General features: G+C 35.8%; 1 protein-coding gene across 6 annotated transcripts in view; it reads right to left on the bottom strand.

Moving 5' to 3' along the window:
• Positions 1-7,691: 7,691 nt before the first annotated feature.
• Positions 7,692-23,136, bottom strand: part of LOC100483294 (sodium channel protein type 1 subunit alpha) — a 139,383-nt gene continuing 123,938 nt past the window's right edge. For all 6 annotated transcript variants that reach the window (XM_034654674.1, XM_002928605.4, XM_034654672.1 and 3 more), the window contains 6 exons: positions 21,403-21,684; positions 19,026-19,079; positions 17,336-17,473; positions 14,865-14,969; positions 13,046-13,316; positions 7,692-10,938 (listed from right to left, as the gene is read on the bottom strand). In XM_034654674.1, the coding sequence (XP_034510565.1) occupies positions 9,761-10,938; positions 13,046-13,316; positions 14,865-14,969; positions 17,336-17,473; positions 19,026-19,079; positions 21,403-21,684 (2,028 nt within the window). In that variant the 3' untranslated portion in view covers positions 7,692-9,760. The remainder of the gene's footprint in view (positions 10,939-13,045; positions 13,317-14,864; positions 14,970-17,335; positions 17,474-19,025; positions 19,080-21,402; positions 21,685-23,136) is intronic.

The following is a 23,136-nucleotide window of genomic DNA, read 5'->3' on the forward strand; positions in this document are numbered from 1 at the left end:
CACTGATATTCATTTGTAACTCTTGCAATGTTTTATTACTTTATATATCTTGTATATAATGATAGCTCTCTGATATTATAGTATATAAATAAAGAGGAAAATAGAAGGGCAAATAACTTTTGAAAATAGAACTATTTTGAACAATGGTAAAAATTAATTTGTTCATTTGCTAAATACCTACCTTTCTGTTTCCTTTTCCTTAAAGTCAAAATCTTCTCTAACCTCTTCACTTCTACCTTCACTTATTTTACGAATGTTTCAATGACCCTTCATCACTATACATTGGAGCCAAAGCCCTATATGCACTTAGGGCCCTTTATTATCGGATTCCTGCTTGCCTCTCAATTTCTGTCAATACTCACTTTTCAGGGTGCCTGGGTGGTTCAGTTGGTTAAGCATCTGCTTTGGCTCGGGTCATGATCCCATGGTCCTGGGATCAAGCCCTGCATTGGGCTTCCTGTTCAGCAGAGGAGTCTGCTTCTCCCTCTCTCTCTTGCCTTCCCACCAGTTGTGCTCCCTCTTGCTCTCTCTCTCTGTGTCTCAAATAAATAAATAAAATCTTTTTTAAAAATACTCACTTTTCACTTTATTGTGAATGCTCTGAACATGCCATGCCATTTCCCCTTTGCATCTGTGTCTTGGTTATCATCAGCTGGGCAAATGTACATAGTAATTACGATATGGAACTTGGAACTAAAAGCTTTATTTGTATTAACTCATTTGACCTAAAAGGTTTGATCTAAAAGCTTTATTTGTATTAACTCATTTGATCCTCATAAAAAATATTATTACCATTTTACAGATGACAAAATTGAGGCAACAAAGGGTTAAGAAACTTTTCAAGGTTGTTCAGCTAGTAAGCAATACAGTTGATATTTGAATCCAGGCAATCTGGCTCCAGAATCTAACTTTTTGACCACTATACTATAATATTTCTGCTGTTCAGGCTGCCTTGCCCCTCTTATTCTTCAAACCCAGGCCAGGATTTACTGTCATAATTGTTCTTATATCCTCCCATAGAGTTACTCATCAATCCCTCTGTATACTCCATAATGTGTACTTACTTCTTCTGCTGAACTAGAAGGATAACCCACACAATAACAGATACTGGGAAAGCAGATTGACTTCTGGGTAGTTTTGTTGGTGGCTGAGGGGAATAGAATGCAGTTAAATCACTTTGGCCGTATTAAGTAGAGAATGATGGTTGAAAATGCAAGTATAAAAGACCAATGGAAAGTTGAAATTGCAGCATCAGCTCAGCAAAAAAGCTGATGGTGCTTTATAAATACAAAAGGAGAGAAAAAGTTAATAAATGGTAATGGGAAATAATCCAAAATATAGGAAGAGACCTAGAATAGTTAGCTTTATGGAAGGCAAAGGAAGATGCGGTTTATAAAGGAGGTGTTGACGATGTTCAACATCAAATACTAATAATCTGTCAAATATAATAACGACTGAATAAAGATCATTGAGTTTGGCTAATTGTAGCCTGGCAGGAATAGGACCCTGATTTGAAAGCATTAAAGAGAGAAAGAAGGTGTTTTGGAAGAATAAGATCAGCATTGATTTGGTATTTGAATCTGTTTGAGTCACAATTTATATCAAACAGCTTGATGAAGAAAGATAAAACCTGTATCTTAATGCTTTCTCAAAATGAGTGCGTGCGCACACACACACAGAGTTTGGCAACTTTACTATAGGGTAGTGAACTCGTTAATATCTTAATGAGGAAATTAAACTTTCTATAACAATATATTTTTTCATGAAAAATTTACACTCAAAATATAATTTCCTGGGGCTCCTGGGTGGCACAGTCGTTAAGCGTCTGCCTTTGGCTCAGGGCGTGATCCCAGTGTTCTGGGATCGAGTCCCACATCAGGCTCCTCCCCTGGGAGCCTGCTTCTTCCTCTCCCACTCCCCCTGCTTGTGTTCCCTCTCTCGCTGGCTGTCTCTCTCTGTCAAATAAATAAATAAAATCTTTAAAAATATATATATAATTTCCTATATGAAGATACTTACAAATGACATATCTGATAAAGGGTTAGTATCCAAAATCTGTAAAGAACTTATAAAACTCAACACCCAAAAAACACATAATCCAGTTAAAAATGGGCAGAAACCATGAGTAGACATTTTTCCAAAGAACACATCCAGACGGCCAACAGACACATGAAAAGATGCTCACCATCACTCAGCATCAGAGAGATACAAGTCAAAACTACGATGAGGTATCACCACATGCCTGTCAGAATGGCTAAAATTAACACAGTTAAACAACAGGTTTTGGCAAGAATGTAGAGAAAGGGGAACCTTCTTATGCTATTGGTAGGAATGCAAACTGGTATAGCCACTCTGGAAGATAATATGGAGGTAAGTTAATAAGAGAATTACGCCAGGAATTGCACTACCAGGTATTTACTCAAAGGATACAAAAATATTAATTCAAAGGGATACATACACTTCAATGTTTATAGCAGCATTATCAACAATAACCAAGTTATAGAAAAAGCCCAAATGTCCATCAACTGATGAATGGATAAAGAAGGTGTGATATATATATATGTGTGTGTGTGTGTGTGTGTATCTATATATATAGTACTCAGGCATAAAAAAGAATAAAATCTTGCCATTTGCAATGATGTGGTTGGAGCTAGAGAGTATATGCTAAGTGAAATAAGTCAGAGAAAGAGAAATGCTGTACAATTTCACTCACATGTGAAATTTAAGAAACTAAACAAATGGGCATAGCGGGGGAAAAGAGAGGCAAACCAAGAAACAGACTCTTAACTACAGAGAACACAATGATGGTTACCAGAGGGGAAGTGGGGGGGGTGGGTTAAACAGGTGATGGGGATTAAGGGGGGCACTTGTAGATATAATTCATGATAACCAGAAACAGAGTATGTACAGCTTTGCTCCATGTGGGTAATGTTCTTTGTTCCTGTATCTACCTGTGTGAGTATTTTCATCTTTTCCTCATAATGTTATTGATAATAGCCAGCATAACACTTTGAAAACTCAACGTGTTTATGTCAACAAGATTCTTTTTTTAAGTAATGTCTTCACCCAACATGGGGTTCAAATTTACAACCCTGAGATTAAGAGTCACATGCTCTACTGACTGAGCCAGCCAGGTGCCCCCAATAAGATTATTCACAGCCAAGTTTTCTCATCAACATGACTGGGACCTATATTTCATTTAATTTTAGCCAAGAGTAAAGGTGGTGAGTACAGAACCCTGATTTTAGAAGGTAACTGAGATAATGGGACAGTGCATAAAGATGCATCAGAGTTGAGCAAAGTTAGTTTTCAAGATTGTAAGAACCAGTTTTGAAAGTGCAAAGCCTGACAGAAAGGATCAATCAAAAAGAGAGAATAAATATATGAGAGAAGGTAAATAGCTTATGGAGCAAGGTATCAGAGTGTGTAAAAATGAATGGGGAGAAATTTTCTCCAGACAGATGAAGGAAGGGAAGAGAGGCAGGGAAAGAGAAGGAAGGAGAAAGGAAGAAAAGCAAAGACAAGGAGCAAAGAAGGGAATGAAAGGGAAGAAAGGAAAAGGAAAGGGAAAGGCAAGGGAGGGAAGGAAGACATTTTTCACTGGAGAGGAAAGAATTTGAGGAAGTTTATGACAAATGTCCTCATGTTTCTTGGTGTGTAAGAGGCAGAGCTCTCCGCAAATATGAGGAGTGTTCTGAGGGGATGATAAAGCCCTTGAGCTACCCCGAGTATGCAATCGGCATTGCAGATTATTCAGCTATGATAGTGAGCATTTCTTGGTGATGCAACTTCTCCAGCTACTCTCGATTGCCTGGAATATTTTCCTCCTCTAGTGCCTTTGCTGCCACACTGATTGAATCAATGTTCATTGATAACCTCAAAGAATATTTCCATGTGCCAGGAAGAACAGTACTATCAGCTGCACCTGATTGAAGCAATAATATTTTTTGATTACAAATATTTTTAATAAATTCATGGTGATTGAAGAACATTTCTTTTCTTATAATAATATGAAATTCCAGTGCACACATGATAGAATATGCAATTACAGGACATATTTACTGTCTTTAATACAGTTTCTATAGTTCTAAGGTGAACTTTTTGGTACACACATATAAACATACAAATTTATGAGATTAAGTAGTATTGTCTACCCCAATGGTTCCTAGACTTTTGACTTCATTTGTCAGTAAAATACAAATGAGAGGACCAACACAAAGTCACCAGTTTTTAATCTGGCCAAATAAAATATTAAAACAAATACTCCACTAATGTTTATTCTCACTGTGATTTCTTTTTTTTTAAAGATTTAAAAAATTTATTTGTTTGTTTGAGAGAGAGAGTGCTCAAGTGTGAGCAAACAGGGGAAGGGGCAGAGAGAGAGGGAAAGAGAGAATCTCAAGCAGACTCCATGCTTAGTGCAGAGTCTAAGGCAGGGCTCCATCCCATGACCCTGAGATCATGACCCGAGCAGAAATCAAGAGTCAGGTGCTCAACCGACTGAGCCATCCCTAATTTCTAAAAATACCATATTTAACATAAAAATGATTTTAGTCTTTGAAAATAATATAAAAGACACACTTTTACAATGACATTCTTTAAACTGAATACATTAAGCTTTATAAATATTTATGACACTATTCTTAATTTCCTGGCTTAACTCTAGGCATATGAAAACCTTGTCATGGGGGTGCTGGTCTGTGGAACTGTGTTCGGGCTATTAGTTTATACCTACAATGTCTGGGTCCCAGCTCAGACAGCCAATAAGCCACTTTCTTTTATGATATGGATGAAATCACCAGAGTTTAGATCATAAAGCTCCGATTTAGGTCTGTCTAGTTTCAAATACAGATGTCTTAACCATTAGGTCACATATTTCTTTTTTAAGTCTTCTTTTTTTAACAGCATAAGAATTATTATAAAGGGCAAGAATGTAATCATTTAAGTGACTTTAGAAAGATGACTTCCAGGGGGCGTCTGGGTGGCACAGCTGTTAAGCATTTGCCTTTGGCTCAGGGCGTGATCCCGGTGTTATGGGATGGAGCCCCACATCAGGATCCTCTGCTCTGAGCCTGCTTCTTCCTCTCCCACTCCCCCTGCTTGTGTTCCCTCTCTCACTGGCTGTCTCTATCTCTGTCAAATAAATAAATAAAATCTTTAAAAAAAAAAAAAGAAAGAAAGATGACTTCCAGAAAAAAAGAATTGTAGTTAAAATATAGTATTCTTTGAAGTAATTGGAGATAGGGTTTCTAATTTTTACAGTAGAAATAATCAATTCTAGGACACAAAAAACAAGTGATAGAGTGAACACACATACATACACACTTCAATAACTCAACAGGGGCAACAAAACCTCCTCCCTTCCCCAAAGATATACCATATCTATTTCTATATCTATATACTAAATATACACATATACACATAATTCGTTTTCCTTTGAACACATTTTCTTTCAAGAAAGAGTGAGTTGCAGACCTCATCCCATTCACCCCTAAAAACTTTAGTGTGCACTTTCCAAGAAGGACATTACTTATAGTTACGTAATAGCTGCATTAGACTTAATACAATGAAAAAATCAACTTTCATAATACTAATAATTAACAAACAGTCCATTTTAAACTTAGTCTTCCCAACAATTCCATAATCAGTGTTACTTCCCCAGTCTAGTGTCCAATACACAACCACAGATTGTGTTTAGTTTTCAGAGCTCTTCAACCTCAGGCAGTTCCTGACCTTTCTTTGTTTTTCATGACTTTAAAATTTTGAAGAATTCAATTCCGTTATTTTTCAGAATGTCCTCAATTTGATTTTCCTTATGGTTAAATTCTTTATTTTTGGATACTGAGAAGTGATGTATCTTTTTCAGTGCAGTTGGCCCTTTAATTGATGATATCTTTGAAGGTAGCATCTGCTGGGTTTCTCCACTGTAAACTCTTCTTAAAAGTTTTTAATTAATGAAAAAGAGATACTTTGAGACAATGTAATTTTCTTATTCCCCATCAAACTTTCATTCATGAGTTTGTGTTCATTATTCTTGCACAAATCAGTTGTCATTATCATGGTTGCCAAATGGTGATTTTCTAACTCCAGTATTTCTCCTACATTTGTTAGTTAACTTTCACCTGTAAGAAAGAGAGTTTTGCTTGTTTTTATTTATTTATATCAGTATATACTTGTGAGTTCTTATTTTATTAAATGGGTTATAATCTATACTACTGTTATTTATTTTGATTCTTAAATTTCCCTGGTTTTGGCCGGTGGGAACCCCCTTCAAACTAGCTTTGTTCCACTGATGCGACTCATTATTCCTTGAGCATTATATTACTTTCTGGCACAGCAAATAATATGCAAAGTGATATCAAAAGGAATATGGTGATTTATGAATATGTTTCACCAGTTCTTTTGTATTTGGAAAAATACCAGTGTGTGCTGTGGATGTGAAGTATAAAAAAAAATCTGTAGAGATTCTGCTATAATCCTTATTTGTGTTGGTTGGAAACGGTGAATTATTTTCAGCCACTAATAAATCAGAATTAATTGTTGTGATATTATGAAGAGATGAGTAAGTGTAGAAGTATGAGAGAAGCACTGTGCATGACTGTTCCTTTCCCCAACAAGACCATGTCCTCCCTTCTAGCTTCACAACAGAGACTGTACTACCCTGATGACACGGAAAGGCTTCTCTTTCCTCATACATTTAGATAAGTTTTTTTAGACTGTCAATATTACTGTTGGGACCACTCTGGTAACCTTTCTGTGATCTCTATGAATAGAATTCTTTACTTGACTTTATTGTAGTTTCCCCAGTCCCTGTTCCTTTATCTACCATAGCCGGTTAGATCGAGTTTCCAAGCTAACCTAAAGCAAATCTTTGCCGTTTGTCCCATTTCGGAAGCTATTTAATTACTGTGTCATCCGGACAGGAAACAGATGAAACAGAGAATGTTTTCATGATGCGGCCATTTGAAAGGGTGTTGGCAAGATTGGGGAAAAGCTACCAGGAACAGGGAGATCCAGCCCAAGGTCTAAGGTGACGACCAGACCCCCAAGTAGTTTTTGTTGTAGAATGGGATTGTCTGACCCAAAGTATAACTTTATGATGATGAGTATACCACTGCCAACTGAGAGCGACTCAGCAAAGAAGGATCTGAGGAGTAAATACCCAAGTTCACCCTCTCCCACTGGTGCTTCCTTGCTGGTACTTCCCAGTTGAGAGCCAGAGGGTAATGGAGCCCAATGATGCAATGCACAAAATCACCCGCCCACAGAGCTGGATGGAAAAGCATGGAGAGTGGTTCTAGAGGAGCAAACAAAATACCCAAAAGGCAACGTTTAATTTCATAAGTACAGATTTAAGGCTTTCCTTCTGTACTTCAAAGGACCATCCACCATTGCTCTAGCTCCCACACTTCTTTTGCATCTAGAGCCACCAGCTTATGCTGTGGTATCAGTTCCTTCTAGCAGAGCTCACACCCTACTGCTTGTAGCCCCTGGGAGGTCATTCCTCATAGTCCCGTTTCTACCCTAGGTTTTCTTACTGTCAGCTCAGGTAGACCGGTGTGTGTGTGTCCTTCCCTTTCTCCCTCAATTTTTAGAATAAAATATCTTCATCTTCTCCTAAAGTGCTTTTAACAAAAAGTAACTGGGCAAACAATAAAATAAAAAATGTAATCTTTATTAGTTTTGCACATTTTTAACGTTGGTTAGCATCATTTAGGTAATAGTAGCATTTTCCAGCATGCAGTTCACGAATACAGTTTATCTAAGTAATTTTAAGAAAAAGAGGAGCCTATGGTTTGCTTCTGTAAGAAACACAAAGTGTCCTGATGTAATTCTCTATATAAGTTCCCTACTCTCTGTTCTTGTGGGAAAAAAATTGCAAAACCCGCATTATATTTAGAACAATCTAGAGCAGCATGACTCCAAAGAAATGAAAGCATAAACAGAAGTTAGAAAGAAAAGGACAAAAATGAAAAATAAGCATTACTTTCAATCAGTCTGTGCAGGCACTACCAAAAACGTCAATAAAATTTTATACCCTTTTCCAATTGCAAAGCATAATTTGGGTGTGACTTGTAAACCTATTTTGCCCCATAAAATTATGAAATAAGCTAGAATTAGCAAATGTAATAAAAAAGCAGAAATCTACAACTACCCAGTCTTGTTTTCTTTTCATATTTAGCAAATGTCTTCCATGAAAAAGTACTATGGACAGAAAGTAAGAAAAGTGATTGTGATATCAACCTGAAGATAATTTCCTCTTCATATTTATGTACATAATGCTGAAAAATAAGATAAAATGACTTTGTACAGTATTTATATTTTGCTTATAAAATCCTAAACACATTTTTAACAGGTTAAGTGGTGTTTGTTGTTGTTGTTGTTGTTGTTGTTTAAACATGTCTGTACAGTCTGGCTATACACCATATGTTATTCACTTAAAATTTAAAAATAACCAAAAACCTGTTAAAGTGCTGCAAACTATTGTTTAATGACTTAAAGAAATGAGATCTGTTGAACAATTTCCTTGACTTTACCACTGACATATGGTTTCTCATAAATGAGATTCTGAGCAGTGGGAGAAAGCAGATACGGCAGCATGGTAATAGAAACATGCACTGATAGCATCCAGACTATCTATAATGGTACAGAATACATTATATTACCTGTGTAAAGCTTGCACTCTACATTGCTTGTGGTACATATTTGATGCAATAAATACTGTGCTTCGGTCATTATTTGTTTGCCCAAACGTGCACCACAGGGTAAAATGACTATTTACATAATAAATAGCATTTCATTAACATATACAGTTGTCAACCTTGCTGGGCTGAAGATGGCTTAACCAAAGTGCAGGATAAGCAGAAATTTATAAAGGGTTCTTCTGGTCATTTCAGTTTTCAGGGGAGAAGCAATGCTCATTTCTTAGTTTTTTTTTTTTTAAATACGATAAACAGAAACACAACATTTATGACTCCAGACAGTTGAAGGAAGTTTGCACCTGCTAAGATTTAATGGCCTACCCCCAAAAATGATCTACTTTGTCTGGGGGCTGGATTTGACAAAACAAGATCAGCAAAGCACCTCCAATTATTCCCCAATTATCCCTCCCAGAGACATGGATGGAATTTAAGATCTCATTGTTTTCCTTGTGACTTTTTTTTTCATGCATGATCTCTAAGTGCAGCATGCCCTCATGCAAACCACGCCTTTGTGCAGATGGGAGGCCGTGTGATTGCGCTAACCCCCAGTGGCATACCTGTTGAAGAGGCCCTTTGTCTATTTCACAACAGAAACCCTATTTACAAAAATAGTCACATATAATAAACAACATATGGATTAAAAAAAAGATGAATCCCTTAACAGATTTCGTAAAAATGTGACAAATGTGGCAGTTGAAATGCAAAGAGTGGATACAATAACTACACTAAAGTGTTTCATGTTAAACAACCCCCAAATTATAGGTTTGCACCCCTTTGAACTGGTCCCTACAGTCTGAGTAGCCATTTGTCTCTTGTCTTCAGCAGTGTCAGCTGGTAGTGAGAACAGTAACCTCCTGTCGAGGTCGTCTCCCCTTTACACAGAGTCACAGTTTTCTTGACAAGGGGTCACTGTCTTATTGTAGGCACTGACCTTAAGTAGATTTGTGTAAAAACAGTCAGTTTGGCATTGACCTCCTAAAGGAGTCCTGTTGACAAAAATACATCACCTTCACAGGCTGTAAACAATTTGTCACGCAACTATTCTCACTTATTTCCATTTATTTCCCTTTGGCTTTTTCATCTTTGCCTTCTTGCTCATGTTTTTCCACGATTGGCTTTGTTATGCGATCATAGGAAGGTGGACAAGCTGCTGTGGACATGGTCAGGTCAGTTTTTTCTGTAATGGAGTTTTCATGTATTCTGTCAATAATCATGTCTTCTTTTACAAGAAGATTAGCCCCACCTTTGATTTTATTTTTATTATACGTAAATGAAGCTTGTTTTACAGTTCGCTTTAAAAGGTGGCGCCTGTAAGCACGCTGAATAATAACGGCAGACACCTCCTCTTGTTTCCGTTTTAAAGTCGTTGTTATTGGCTGATAAGAGACCTTTGATGGATTGGAAGCCATGAATCTCTCTTCCATTTGTATTCGGAGAGCATCCATCTCTCCACTCTCTCCCAGAACCCGCTTTGTAAAAGCAAATAAGATGTCAAGACAGTGGATTCGGTCCCCACTGACCATGGGCAAATCCATGGCAATGAGCTGGAGTTTGTTTGGTTGTGGCAAATTGAGGGGGGGTTCGAGAGCAGCTGCAAACTGAGAGAGTTTTTCAAATTCCATGAACTGGGTGGCATCGGGATCAAACTTCTCCCAGACCTCATAGAACATCTCAAAGTCATCCTCGCTCAGGGGCTCTGCACTTTCCTCAGTAGCAACACTGAAGTTCTCCAGGATGACAGCGATGTACATGTTCACCACGACCAGAAATGATATGATGATGTAACTGACAAAAAAGAAAATCCCGACAGATGGGTTCCCGCAGTCTCCCTTAACTGAGCTTCCAGGGTTAACTTTATTGGGATCACAATCGGGTGGTTTGCTGTTGAGAATAGGTGCTAGCAGTCCGTCCCAGCCAGCAGAGGTGGTAATTTGGAACAGGCAGATCATGCTGTTGCCAAAGGTCTCAAAGTTGAACATGTCATCAATTCCAACTTCCCTCTTTACGTAGGCAAAGTTGGACATTCCGAAGATGGCGTAGATGAACATGACCAGGAAGAGCAGGAGGCCGATGTTAAACAAGGCCGGAAGGGACATCATCAGAGCGAAGAGCAGCGTGCGGATCCCCTTGGCCCCTTTGATCAGACGCAAGATTCGACCAATCCTGGCGAGCCGGATCACTCGGAACAGGGTAGGAGACACAAAGTATTTTTCTATCAGCTCAGCCAGAAACATGCCTATGGAAAAAAAATGGGAATACCAACCATTAAAGAAGTTATCCATTAAAATAATAATTACAGTTCTATTAAGTCTCCAAGGTAAAGTTTAGAGCCTGAAATTCAGTTACATAATCTTAAATTTGACATGCATATAATATATATAACTGAATTTAATATATATTATAAATAAACCTTAATTTTGACATTCAGTATTAAACTCAACTGGATATTTGTTATAGACGAAATTGTGCCCCTTCTTCCTCACTGCCCCCCCTTCCAATTCATATGTTAAAGCCCTAACTCTCCAATTCCTGGTATTTAGAGATAGGGTTCTATGGAGATAATTAGGTTTAGATGAGGTCACGAGGGTGGGGCTCTCATGATAGGATTAGTTCCCTTATGAGAAGAGACACTAGAGAACTTTCCCTGTCTCTCCCTGCCATATGAGGACATAGAGAGAAGGTAGGCATCTACCAGCCAGGAAGAGAGCTGCACCAGGAACCCACCATGCTGGTAGCTTGATCTTGGACTTCTAGCCTCCAGAACTGTGAGAAAATAAATTTCTGTTGTTTAATTTTTTAAACACCCCATGTGTGGTAATTTGTTATGGTACTCCGAGCTCAGACAATATTCAGTAACAATTTTACAATATTTTTTTGTCTTTGAGAGATGTCTAAAGACTATCTTTAGCTTATACAAAATTTCAAGACTAAATCTAAAAAAATAAATTAAAAATTATGAAGTCTAAACAGCAGTGGCCAAGGGTATAAGTACACATTTATATGGATACAATTTTTTTTCTGAAATTGCCTATTGAGTCCTTATCCATCTAAAAGTATCTGCAATTTTTAATGCTATTTTCATCTCTCCATGAACTTGATATTTGCCTAAGCTTCCCCTATGATATTCTTATATACTACATATAATATAATAGTATATGTATATGTTCTGGTACATTTCTAAAATGATCCAAGCTGAAGCTCTTACTGGTCTCCTGTGTCTAATGTGGTCACTCAGCCCACTTCTTTTAAGTCTTTTTCTCCAATTGCCTTTTAAATAATGAAATAACAATTGAACTAACAAGGAGTTCAAGAAACCAAGTGCTTTCAAGTTACTCTGTCTCATTCTTTAAAGAGTAAGTTAGTCTAAGTATGTGTGGGTGTGTGAGAGAGGGAGAGAAAGAGGAAGATAGAGTGAGAAAAGAGAGGTGAAGACAACCTTAGTACACTTTCCACAACTGATTATGCCATAGATTGGTATGGAAATCAAAGGCTACCTACAACATATGGGTTAGATAGAAGATCTTCTTTAGAGGGGGTAATGGCATGAAAACCTACCCAATAGAGGTGCCCCACATTGAATAGTAAAATGTTGACCCAATCATATTATCTGGTTTAGGGAAGAATAAATACTTTAGGCCCATGGATAGGCTTATCACTTCCCTGGAGCTAGAGTTGTATCTTTAATGAGATGAGCTATTGTTCATGTGATGTGTTGTACATTTCAGACTTTGAAGTGTATTACTGATAAAATGATGTCCCGTACCACCTCACATCCCCCTGTGCATCATTACTAATAACTCCATTTCAAGGTTATCTAGAAAATATCTACCTGATACCCTTAAAGAAACTACCATCTGTATTTCCTAACATTTTGTTCTTATCTTTATTTTCTTGTCGCTCTATGCCTTTCTTTATCTTGTCACCAGCTTCCACTCCTATTTACATGCTGAATGGCTCTATGTCTGTATATCCAATGCAGTGTTCTTCCTGAGTACCAGACTAAATTTCTAGTTCTCTTCTCAACAGAGCCATTTAGATGTTATACAAATTACTCAATCTCGACATGTCACAAATTTTTATCTTAGTTAATAGCACATTCCTAGTTCAAATGAATGGGAATTTACCGTTAGATTCACCATAATCTAAAATGGTTAGGCTAGGATACAATACTATGCACATAGTAGGAGCCTCATTTTTAAGAAAAATAAACACACCTGGATGAAATACATAAAAAATTTCTGAGTAGTTATTTCCGAGTAGTGGCATGATCTCTAATATAAACTTGAATGTTCCAACTTTCACTTTTCTTAAACAGAACTTAAGAGATTTTAAATACTTCTTACCTACAATGGAGAGAATGACAACAACAAAATCAAAAATATTCCAGCCTATGGTGAAATAATAATGGCGGAGGGATATGAGCTTCAGCACACATTCTCCAGTGAACAGCACAATGAACACCAGGTTGATGCGTGACAAAATGCTAGTCACATATTCACTCTGGTCATCTGTTTCTACCATCATCGTGACCATGTTGAGACAGATAAGAATCATGATGCTTATGTCAAAAACTTGTCTGGTTACAAAGTCAAAGACCATTCCTTGAAATTTGTTCTGTAGGGAAACAGAAATGCTTTTAGTAACAGAGGAGTTTTCCTGTACATATTAGCATCTGCATAAGGACTTTCTGCATTGATTAGCTTTCTAATATTATACATAGTAAGGACTCACCTTGAATTTTGTAAAAGATGGCTTACACATTTATTTTTAAGATTTAGCTATTCTATTTACCAATATGTATTCCACAGAATAATAATCCCTGTCAAAAGGGGATTTCTGATAAGAAACATTGCATACTATACACTTCACTCAGAGGCACAAAATGCACATTAACATACTAATATTATGAGAAGTGAAGAGACCTGCTTAATTTTGTTTTGCCAGAATATCCCATGACCAGTTGGACCATGCAGCCATTTCAAAACATAGTATCTATTAACATTCCATTTGTCTTATTCTCAAAGAATTGCTAAAGGAAGCTTGGAATTTCAGGAACACATCTATAACATCATGCATTTAAAGCCTATGTATGTCGATATTGATGTTCTTTCACCAAACAGTCCTTGCTGCTTGACACAGAATGCTGAGTCTACACAGGAATAATCAGACCAGAATGGCATTCCTTATTCTTTGATGTGAAAAATTAATGTCTCTGTCAATGATCTGTGGCTCTGCTCCCCATTTCTGCCCCTTTTGGTCCCTGGAGGCCATTGTCTGGCTCATTTTCCAAGGCCGTTCAGGAACTCTGAGGATATCTTCTATCTCACGTTTTCCTACACATAGTTGACCCATTTCTACTTCCAGAGTTAAGGCTTACCAGAGAATAGTATGTATTTCTCATCATTTTCAAGAAGGGAACGTCGGCTAGCACAATATGAATGTTCACTAGTATTTTGTTCCCTAATGTACCCCAGGAATTATTTTAACTTCACAGATCATCATTACAAAAATCAATACAGTGTGGGATAAGCCTTCTCCATTTCACAGTTGTCTGGATGGTTCATCACGGAAACATGAGAATTGTTATTTATCATCATGGATTATATTTATTGACCCTGACTTCTGAAGACATTAGTAGCTTCTAACTTTATAGCCATATATATGAACAGTAGATACTAGAATTCTTTTGTTCTCCACTCAGTTCCTCTAATGGAAAATAAAAAGGAAGTAAGATGTTATTTCACTCAACACTTTGTCAGTTTCTTAATCCAGCAGAAAATTGCACGTATTTTAACCCCACCCAAGATTTACTCCTCTCTTTACCATTACTTGGCAACTACTCTTGAGTTCTATGATCAACTTTTTCTTGTGCATATCACCTACTTATGTGTCTTTGCCATTTAGTTTGGATTTTAGTTGTGTAATTAGAAATCCCCTGAAAATAGGGTGCATTTTCTGTTTCCTCTTTGTCTTCTTTTTTTTGGTGGTCTCTTTTTAGAATTTTTTTTTTACCATTACCATAAAAGGATGAATTAATGAAGCTCTAATTTTTGCTGCTGGAAATGTTAGCCACTATCTCTTCTGTGAGAAAACCCATGCAATTTTTTGTTTTTGTTTATTTTTTCCCAATATAAGTGTTATTGTTTATTTGGTATTTCTTACTCCTGGTCGAGGTATAGGCTTTTGTGGCTTTTTCGATCCTAATTTTTTCATTGCATTATAGTATTTCTTCTGTTCTTCTGTCATAAAGATGTCTTGACCTCCAAAGTAAAGAAAAGAAAAATAAAAACTGGTTAAAACTGTGTCCCTTTGCACATAATTTTTAAATGTTAAACTTAAAACAGGAAAGGGACAGTTAAAAAAGAAAATGGATAACATAATTATGCTTAGAATTTTATTTTATTTTATTTTTTTTATTTTATTTTTTTTTTAAAGATTTTATTTATTTATTCAACAGAGATAGAGACAGCCAGCGAGAAAGGAAACACAAGCAGGGGAGTGGGAGAGGAAGAAGCAGGCTCATAGTGGAGGAGCCTGATGTGGGGCTCGATCCCAGAACGCTGGGATCACGCCCTGAGCTGAAGGCAGACGCTTAACCGCTGTGCCACCCAGGCGCCCCTATGCTTAGAATTTTAAATTTGAAAAATAAGGAGTGTATTTTTTAGGTAGTACAATATTATTTAATTCCCCAATTATCCGAAATGGACTTTATTATTTTCATTATTACTTTATGGCAGAAAAAAACCCCAGAAACTGAGGGCCTAAGTATTTTACCCAACACCATATCCTCAGTGAGTGGTAAAACTTGATTCACTGAGACTTGAAATACTCAGCTCCTAACGCTGTACATACTGCTTTTCAGAAGTTAAAGACGATGATTTTCTTATTCCAATGTACCAATGCATTATAGTATGTATATTGCAAGATGGGTTAAAGTTACTCATAAAAAGCCACTTTCACTCTGCCAAGAATTGGAACAAATGGATAGAAAGGAAATGTGCTAAGTTGGTAGAAGATTTGGGGATACACCAGAGATCATTAGTATGCCAAGGATGTGATAGGCCAGGAGGTACAGAGGCTTGCAACTCAGGCTAATAAGTGAAATAAAAGCCTGACATTGACCATAGAATATTAGTAACAATAAAAAGGGATGGGGACAGCAATGTTCTGTAAGCATCTCATACAATGGAAGCACTCATAATAAGAAAATATACTGAATAAATAAGATGAAGGAATAGTAAGCAAAGGAAGAAATATAAATGGCAAAAAGCACCCAAAAACATGTTTAAACCAACTAGTAATAAAAGACGTAAAAATTAAAATTAAAAACAATTTTCACTTATCAAATATGAAGTATTGAAAAACAGAATGTTTGATGCCAGTGAGCCAGCAGTGCCCTGGGCATGTCTGTGTGGATGTTATTATGAATATGATTATGAGCATGATCAGGCATATTATTGGGGGAAGCAAAATACTTTAGAAATTAGTCAAGAAAATAATTAAATACTCATTTTTTTTCTTTTGCACAAAGACTTTTGACAAGGCACTATTTAAATCATTAAGGATTAGAAACAACATCAATCATCAATTTGTTGGGACATGGTTAAGTAAATTATGATAATGTATATAAGAAGACTTATGAGAATGGAAAAAATACTTACATTAAGCCAAAAAGAGAATTTATAATTATATGCAACACCTTTTTTTTTTCTTTTTTTTTAAGTAGACTCCACACCCAGCATGAGCCCAACACGGAGCCCAATCCTGGGCTTGAACTCATGACCCTGAGATCAAGACCTGAGCTGATATTAAGTCAGAGGCCTAACCAACTGAGCCACTCAGGTGCCCCAAGAATTTATAATTGTAAATAAAATAATTTTGATACTAAGAACATATGTAGAAAAAGTATGAATAGAAAGGCATTAAATGTGAATAGTGATTACTCCCAAGTAATGATATTTCTTTACTTTTCGTATTTCCTATATTGTGCATATATAATTAGGATGATAAAATGGGCTTTATAAAAAATAATAATAAAATAAAGAGCTGTTCAATTCAACCTGGAACTAATAGTTTATAATTAAATATTAGGGAGAAGGAAGTGGAAATTATACAAGGAGCTGATGAAGGAAAAGAAACACTAGGAGAAGTTTATGTCTTATGCTTAATTTATTGCAAACATTCTAAGGGTTTTCACCAGAAAGTATATTTTTAGGAGGGAAATCATAGGGATAAAACAACAAGTTGACCTTGGAAAAGGGGCATATGCTTGGGTTCTTTTCTAGTTTTTTTTTTCCTAGTTATTTTTTTCCAAAGGATTGGAAATGTGGCCTCTGGCTCTAAAATAAATTTATTTAAATATATAAATTTATTTAAAATTAAGAAATTAATTAATTAAAATAAAAAAGAGGAGAGAGGTTTTGTGAAATTATGTACAGGAATATGGAACACCGTTGTTTTTGACTTTCTATACCCTGAAAGAGATGGGCAGTGGGTGGCAGAAGGGAAGGGCGCAAAATAGATTTTAACATATATGCCCACTTGGCTTCTGAATCAAAGTACTCATTTAGTGGAGAAAACACTTCAAATAATTTTACTATCTTAGGGGGAGAGAAAATACTAGAAATACTTATCTTCTTTTTTTGCTGGTTGAAATTATCTATGATGACACCAATAAACAGGTTCAAGGTGAAGAAGGACCCAAAAATGATGAAAATAACAAAGTAGAGATACATGTATAGACTTTCCTCATACTTAGGCTGGAGTTCCACCTACCAAAGGAGAAGAGTTTGTAAAATATCACAATATGTTTTGTTGCTGGAAGTCATTGGTGCTTTTTCATGAGAATAGAAAAGAAAATGCCTAGTAATACTTAGCAGTACTTTTTTTTCCCCTCTGAATCAGCTACCTCTAAAAAAATCTCTGAAATTAGCCTTTAGAGATGTTTTCATGTAAAAAAATATAGTTATTATAACACATTAGAATCTATTTTTATAACTATAAATACAACTAGTATCTTGCTATTCGGATGGTAGAGTGCTAAATTTGGTAAAATTTTTTTAGAACTGAATTTCAATAATTTAAAAATTATTAATGAAAAATTTTATTCCAGATAATATGTATAGACTATGTTTAGGACACAACCATTTGTGTATGCATGAATTTATTTGGCAAACAAGAATTGAGTTATTCATTTAGATGTTTAGCGCCATACCTTTAACATTACAATAGTCATTGAATTTTTTAGATTGAGTAAACATAACAAGACATCCATCTTATGAACCATCAATTGATAATTTAGTCTTTGGATTGGACTTACAGTAAATTATCAATGAGCTACCATATATCCCATAACAAAGGGTAAATGAGTCATGATAGATAGTTTCCTAAAAATTCATGTCATTCTAAAGATAACAAAGTTAAAACCAACCAAACACACAAAACAAAATTGTAGTAACAAGTGAAATAACACAATTCTGGAGGATATCAGGAAGGTACTCAACATAAAATTAAAGCCACTTATGAGAAGTGTACATCAAAAAAGATAAGTGAGCTCTATCGGGTCAGTTTAAAGAGTACAGAGACAGAAGTTATTTTTCATGATAATAGACTAAAGAGATTGGATTTCGGAACAGAATGAGGAAGACAATAGAACATATTAAATTTTTACACAGTTTTGAAAAGCAGAGTTGGAATCGCATGGACTTCAGTTCTCTCCTTGAAGCCTGAAAGAGGCTATGATAGGAGAAACCAAATAAAGTAGGTCCTTCCTTTAGCGATACAAACTTAAAGGAAATGTGACCACTGAAGTGGTAACATCATTGGTAAAGGCTCCAGTACATTTACGGATGCGAAAATCATGTAAAAGAAAGAATGAGTTTGAAAGGCATTATTATAGAAATCTAAGGCTGCCTGGACAGCATCCCTAACTTCACACTGTGTACTTATGGAGAGTAACTATACATTTCAACTACTGATAGCAATCATGTATTTTTCACATTTGCTCCTACACACCAAAATTATTACCGATTATATAATTAGTAGAGAAGAAGAAAGCAAAATAGAAAAATATTCAACGGAAGGATATTCGTCAGTTATTAAATATACGAATGTGTTACTTTAACTTTCGAAAGAATTTGTTTTGATTTATTTCAGTAAGATCTTTCTTTTAAACACTCTATACTTGAATATTAACTTCAGTCATATTTTTTCCTATTTTAAAATAGTCATCATAGAATCATCCCACTTGGCTGCTATGCTCTGTTGAATTAATTTTAGTACTTAACCAATATCACAAAAAGGCAGGATATAAAGAATACTTACATTCCTGGAATCAACTGCTGCATACATTATATCCATCCATCCCTTAAATGTGGCCTATTAAAAAGGACATGCATGCTTTACTTTGGAATAATTCAGACCTGAAGTTTAATAAATATTCTTACTTATCTATTTTTTTTAAAGGAACGTTTTTGAAAGAAAGACATTTCAAAACAAATTTTACATGGATTTTGGACCAATACCATATCTTAGTAAGACTCTTCATTTCTAAAACACATAATAAGCAAAATGGTTATTTGATATATCCTCTTGTTTGACAACCAACCCACAAATATTTCTCAGTTCTTAAGAGTTAATGGAATAATGCAAATTTGAAGTGCTATCAAAATTTGGTAGAATACTTTTAGAAAGCTTCACAAATGCCAACACACTTGACAATATGTGTAACCGCAAAACAATTACAATTTAGATCTCCAGTCACCCACTGAAATCTATCTGCTAGGTGATGATAGTGACTGAAAGTTTAACATTCTCTTGACCTTAACACTCTGAGGATCATCTGAAAGTGAGTTCATATGGGCAAAAATGGAAAATAATACAGTTACACTTGGTGTTCCAGATTCAAGACAGATCCCAAGTCTAATAACTTACAGTAATTTGTTATTTGTCATAGGACATACATTTTAAACCCTGGAAGTCTGAAAGGATTGTTCTTAGCTAGTGAGCAAGTCTAGCAAAGCTTTCGGCAACTGTATTCCAACACATCTTTGTTTTCATAATACTAACACTTGTGAAGTGGTGGATGTCATGGAAAGAAAACCAAGAAAGGGTGCGTGTGATGGCAGCGAAGAGAAACTAATGATTCTTAGCTAGAAAATAGAAGCTGTTTGTATGTCAGAGAGGGAAATGTTGAATGTCAATGGCTGAGGTCAACTCTAGAACAATTCCATGACACACTAGGTATAGGAACAGGAAAGAAGTGATTTGAGGAACCATTTCAATGAGTTACTCATCAACAGAGGTGATTCTGTATAAAGCCAACTATAAAGTAGTACTGTAGAGTTTCTTCAGTGGTGGAATTTATTTAAGGGCTTCATGCAAGAGCTTTACCCGACATTTTCAGAATTACTCAGCATTTTAGGGAATTGCTTGAATTTTTTTTTTTCTTTTCTCAATTTTATGGAGGAAGTGGTATACTTCAGTGATATTTCCAAGTGTGGTTATTAATTAAGGGTTAGGATAAACTCTCAAGAAAATGTCGTGTGTCCACTATAAGATTTAAAGAATTCATACTTGCCAGATTTTTTAAATCCCTATTTTAATTGCATAAACATTCAGAGTAAGTCAGAAACATCCAGAAGAGAAATAGGAACTTCCAGCAAGAAGGTGGGAAGAACTTGTAAAAGAATCATAGTTCAGACACCTCTGAAAGAGATGCAAGAGGGTTTTGACCAGTACAGGTTTGTTTGCTTGGTTAGTCTACTGGTTGAGCAATTGGAAATATAATCCTGGTGAGTAGAAATGGATTTCTACCCTAAAGCCTCTGTAGAAACACAAGGAAAGAACTTTTATAGCCTTTTTTTTTAAGCTGAGTTTTCAGTGGCCAAAATAGAGCAGGATCTTTCTGTGTTTTTCAAACAATCTGGATTCTGTTTTTGGCCACTACTTTGTTGTGAGGCAGCTCCTGCCAAAAGCAGCATCAAATGCAAATCCTTAAAGGGCCACCACCTCTTGTGTTTTTATAAACTGTGAACTATTTTTCTATTGTATAAATCAGGCTTAGAAACCCAGCAGTAAAAAGCGCGAATATTTAGATAAAATAGACTTCAGTAATTACACTGAAAGGTCATTTGAAGTGAGACCACAGCTCCTTGTATTTCATTTCTGTGTTCAGGCTCTACCTGTGTTATTTCCATTTCATTATGAGGGTCTCACCCTAAAACCTAAATATCATTCCTTCCCCGATCTTCAGTCCAAATCATACCACTCAGTAGCAGTTAATTGCCACCAATTAGTTACAATCCAATCAGGTGTGTTAAGTGTGTATGTTTGGAGAAGGTGATCCATCAGCGAAAAAAGCTTTCCAGTTGCAGTAGGAAAAATAATAGCAAACTTAATGATTAATCAACTTGTTCATATGGGAAGAGAGAGCAATATAGGCAGGAAGAGAATCAAACCTTTGGTAGGAACTGAAAGAGCTTGTCACTATCAACTATGTCTGCACTGCATTTACATGGACCCAAGCTGCCACCCATCTGGGCTCATAGGCTTGTACTCATAAATCAAAATTAGAAATAAAGTATATTATAAACTTTCTTCATAATAACTAATCTGTCTTCTTAGTAACATAGATGTATGTCATTACTTTGTTATTATTCCAAACAATAAACAAATTTCAGAGAAAAGAGTGTTCACTTACAACTTGAAGCAAAGAGAGATACCCAAATCCTACATTATCAAAGTTTACTTTCACATTTTTCCATCGGGCAGTCTCATTTCTTTCTATGAGTTTTAGGCAATCAGAATGATTATTCACTTCGCTGATGTCAAACATGTCACCAGTTGTGGTGTTAATACAGTGGTAGAATTTGCCAGCAAACAAATTTACGCCCATGATGCTGAAAATTAGCCAGAATATAAGACAAACCAGAAGCACATTCATGATGGATGGAATTGCTCCTAAAAGGGCATTCACAACCACCTAATACACAAATGGAAAAAAAGAAAAGTCAGAATTCTTACTTATTAAAAAGGAAAAGACATTTCCCTAGTAATCTTTAGTGTTTCTTTTTCATTTCTTTTTTCTTTCTCTCTTTTTTTCTTTTCTTTTCTTTCTTTTTTTTTTAGTATCAAGACTATTCTAGGACACTTAAAAGCAAAGTAAAAAAATCTTAAAATGAAATCCATTCATTCTTAAGCAATACATTTAGGGAAACAAATGTAGACAATATAACAAAGAAACAAGAAAAAAAAAGTTTAAAAAATAGAGAAGGGGAAGTTCTAAAAGCTTAAAGGAAAGGCAAAATCAGAGGAATTTGCTGCCAGATGAAATTAGAATATTTGTTGTTTATTAGAAAAAAGAGAAGTAGGAAATCCTAATACAGAAGATTAATTTTTTTAAAAAGGCAACATATTAAATAATGAAACTAAAATTTTTGGACATAAGTTGGTTTGACCAACATACTTTAATAAATTTAAAATTCAGATGTATAAATATAAAAATATTATTAAATGCCTACTATAGTTTTGTCCTTAATTATTCATGCATTGCTAAGACTAATAATAATTTTTGCATAAGAAGCAAGACAGTTTAGCATTATGTATTTCATTAGATCATCACATCGTTTATTTCAAGCTCCAGTCATATCAGTTGTTTCATTTACTGAGTTTAATTCAATAAACTTATTTTAAATGAAACATAATAGAAATTGGTTTCTTAGGAAAATAAGAAAAGGGGGGATGCCACACATAGGTCCCAAATCTGATGTGATTAACATCAAATTCTGTGCTAAATAATTATCTATTCTTATTCTATGGGAGCATTTTTTTTTTTCGCCCTCTTATCTTAATTTTTGGATCCCAGATGAAAAGATCTGAGTTTTCATATTTGGCAACACTGGAGGGATGGTTTTCCTTGCCCCCTTCTCGACAGTGCCCATTGGAGCTGCATAGGAGTAGCTAGGAGGGAAGATAAAGACAGGCCCTAAGATGCTTGTAAGCGACAGAGGATGCCTCAGACTTGCACATTATTGGCTAAGTTACTCCTACCTGTGTACTTCTATTACTTCTGTCAATCTGATCCAATGTAAACAATAAGCATCAAAATATCTTCTATCAGCCATTTAATGCCAGTGTATTTTTAGAGCAAAATCTTTTGATTGCCTGTCTGAAAAAATAAATACATGAGCCAATTCCTTACGCTTCTGAGCTGTGTTTAAAGTTTGCAAAGAACTCTAGGCCTTCTGGGGTTCTAAAACGGTGTGCTAAGTGGGTCTAAGGAAACAGTAAAACCACTGTTGGCAAAGGTAAGGAACTAAGCACAAACATTTATGTTGGTGGAGTCATCTGGGCAGACCCACGTGATACAGCCTATGCGGCCTACCAAACCGAACAGGCACCTTACCTTATCTCATTTGCCTATCTGCAGTAATAT

Source organism: Ailuropoda melanoleuca, chromosome 2 (genome assembly GCF_002007445.2).
Source record: "Ailuropoda melanoleuca isolate Jingjing chromosome 2, ASM200744v2, whole genome shotgun sequence".
Lineage (NCBI taxonomy): Eukaryota > Metazoa > Chordata > Mammalia > Carnivora > Ursidae > Ailuropoda > Ailuropoda melanoleuca.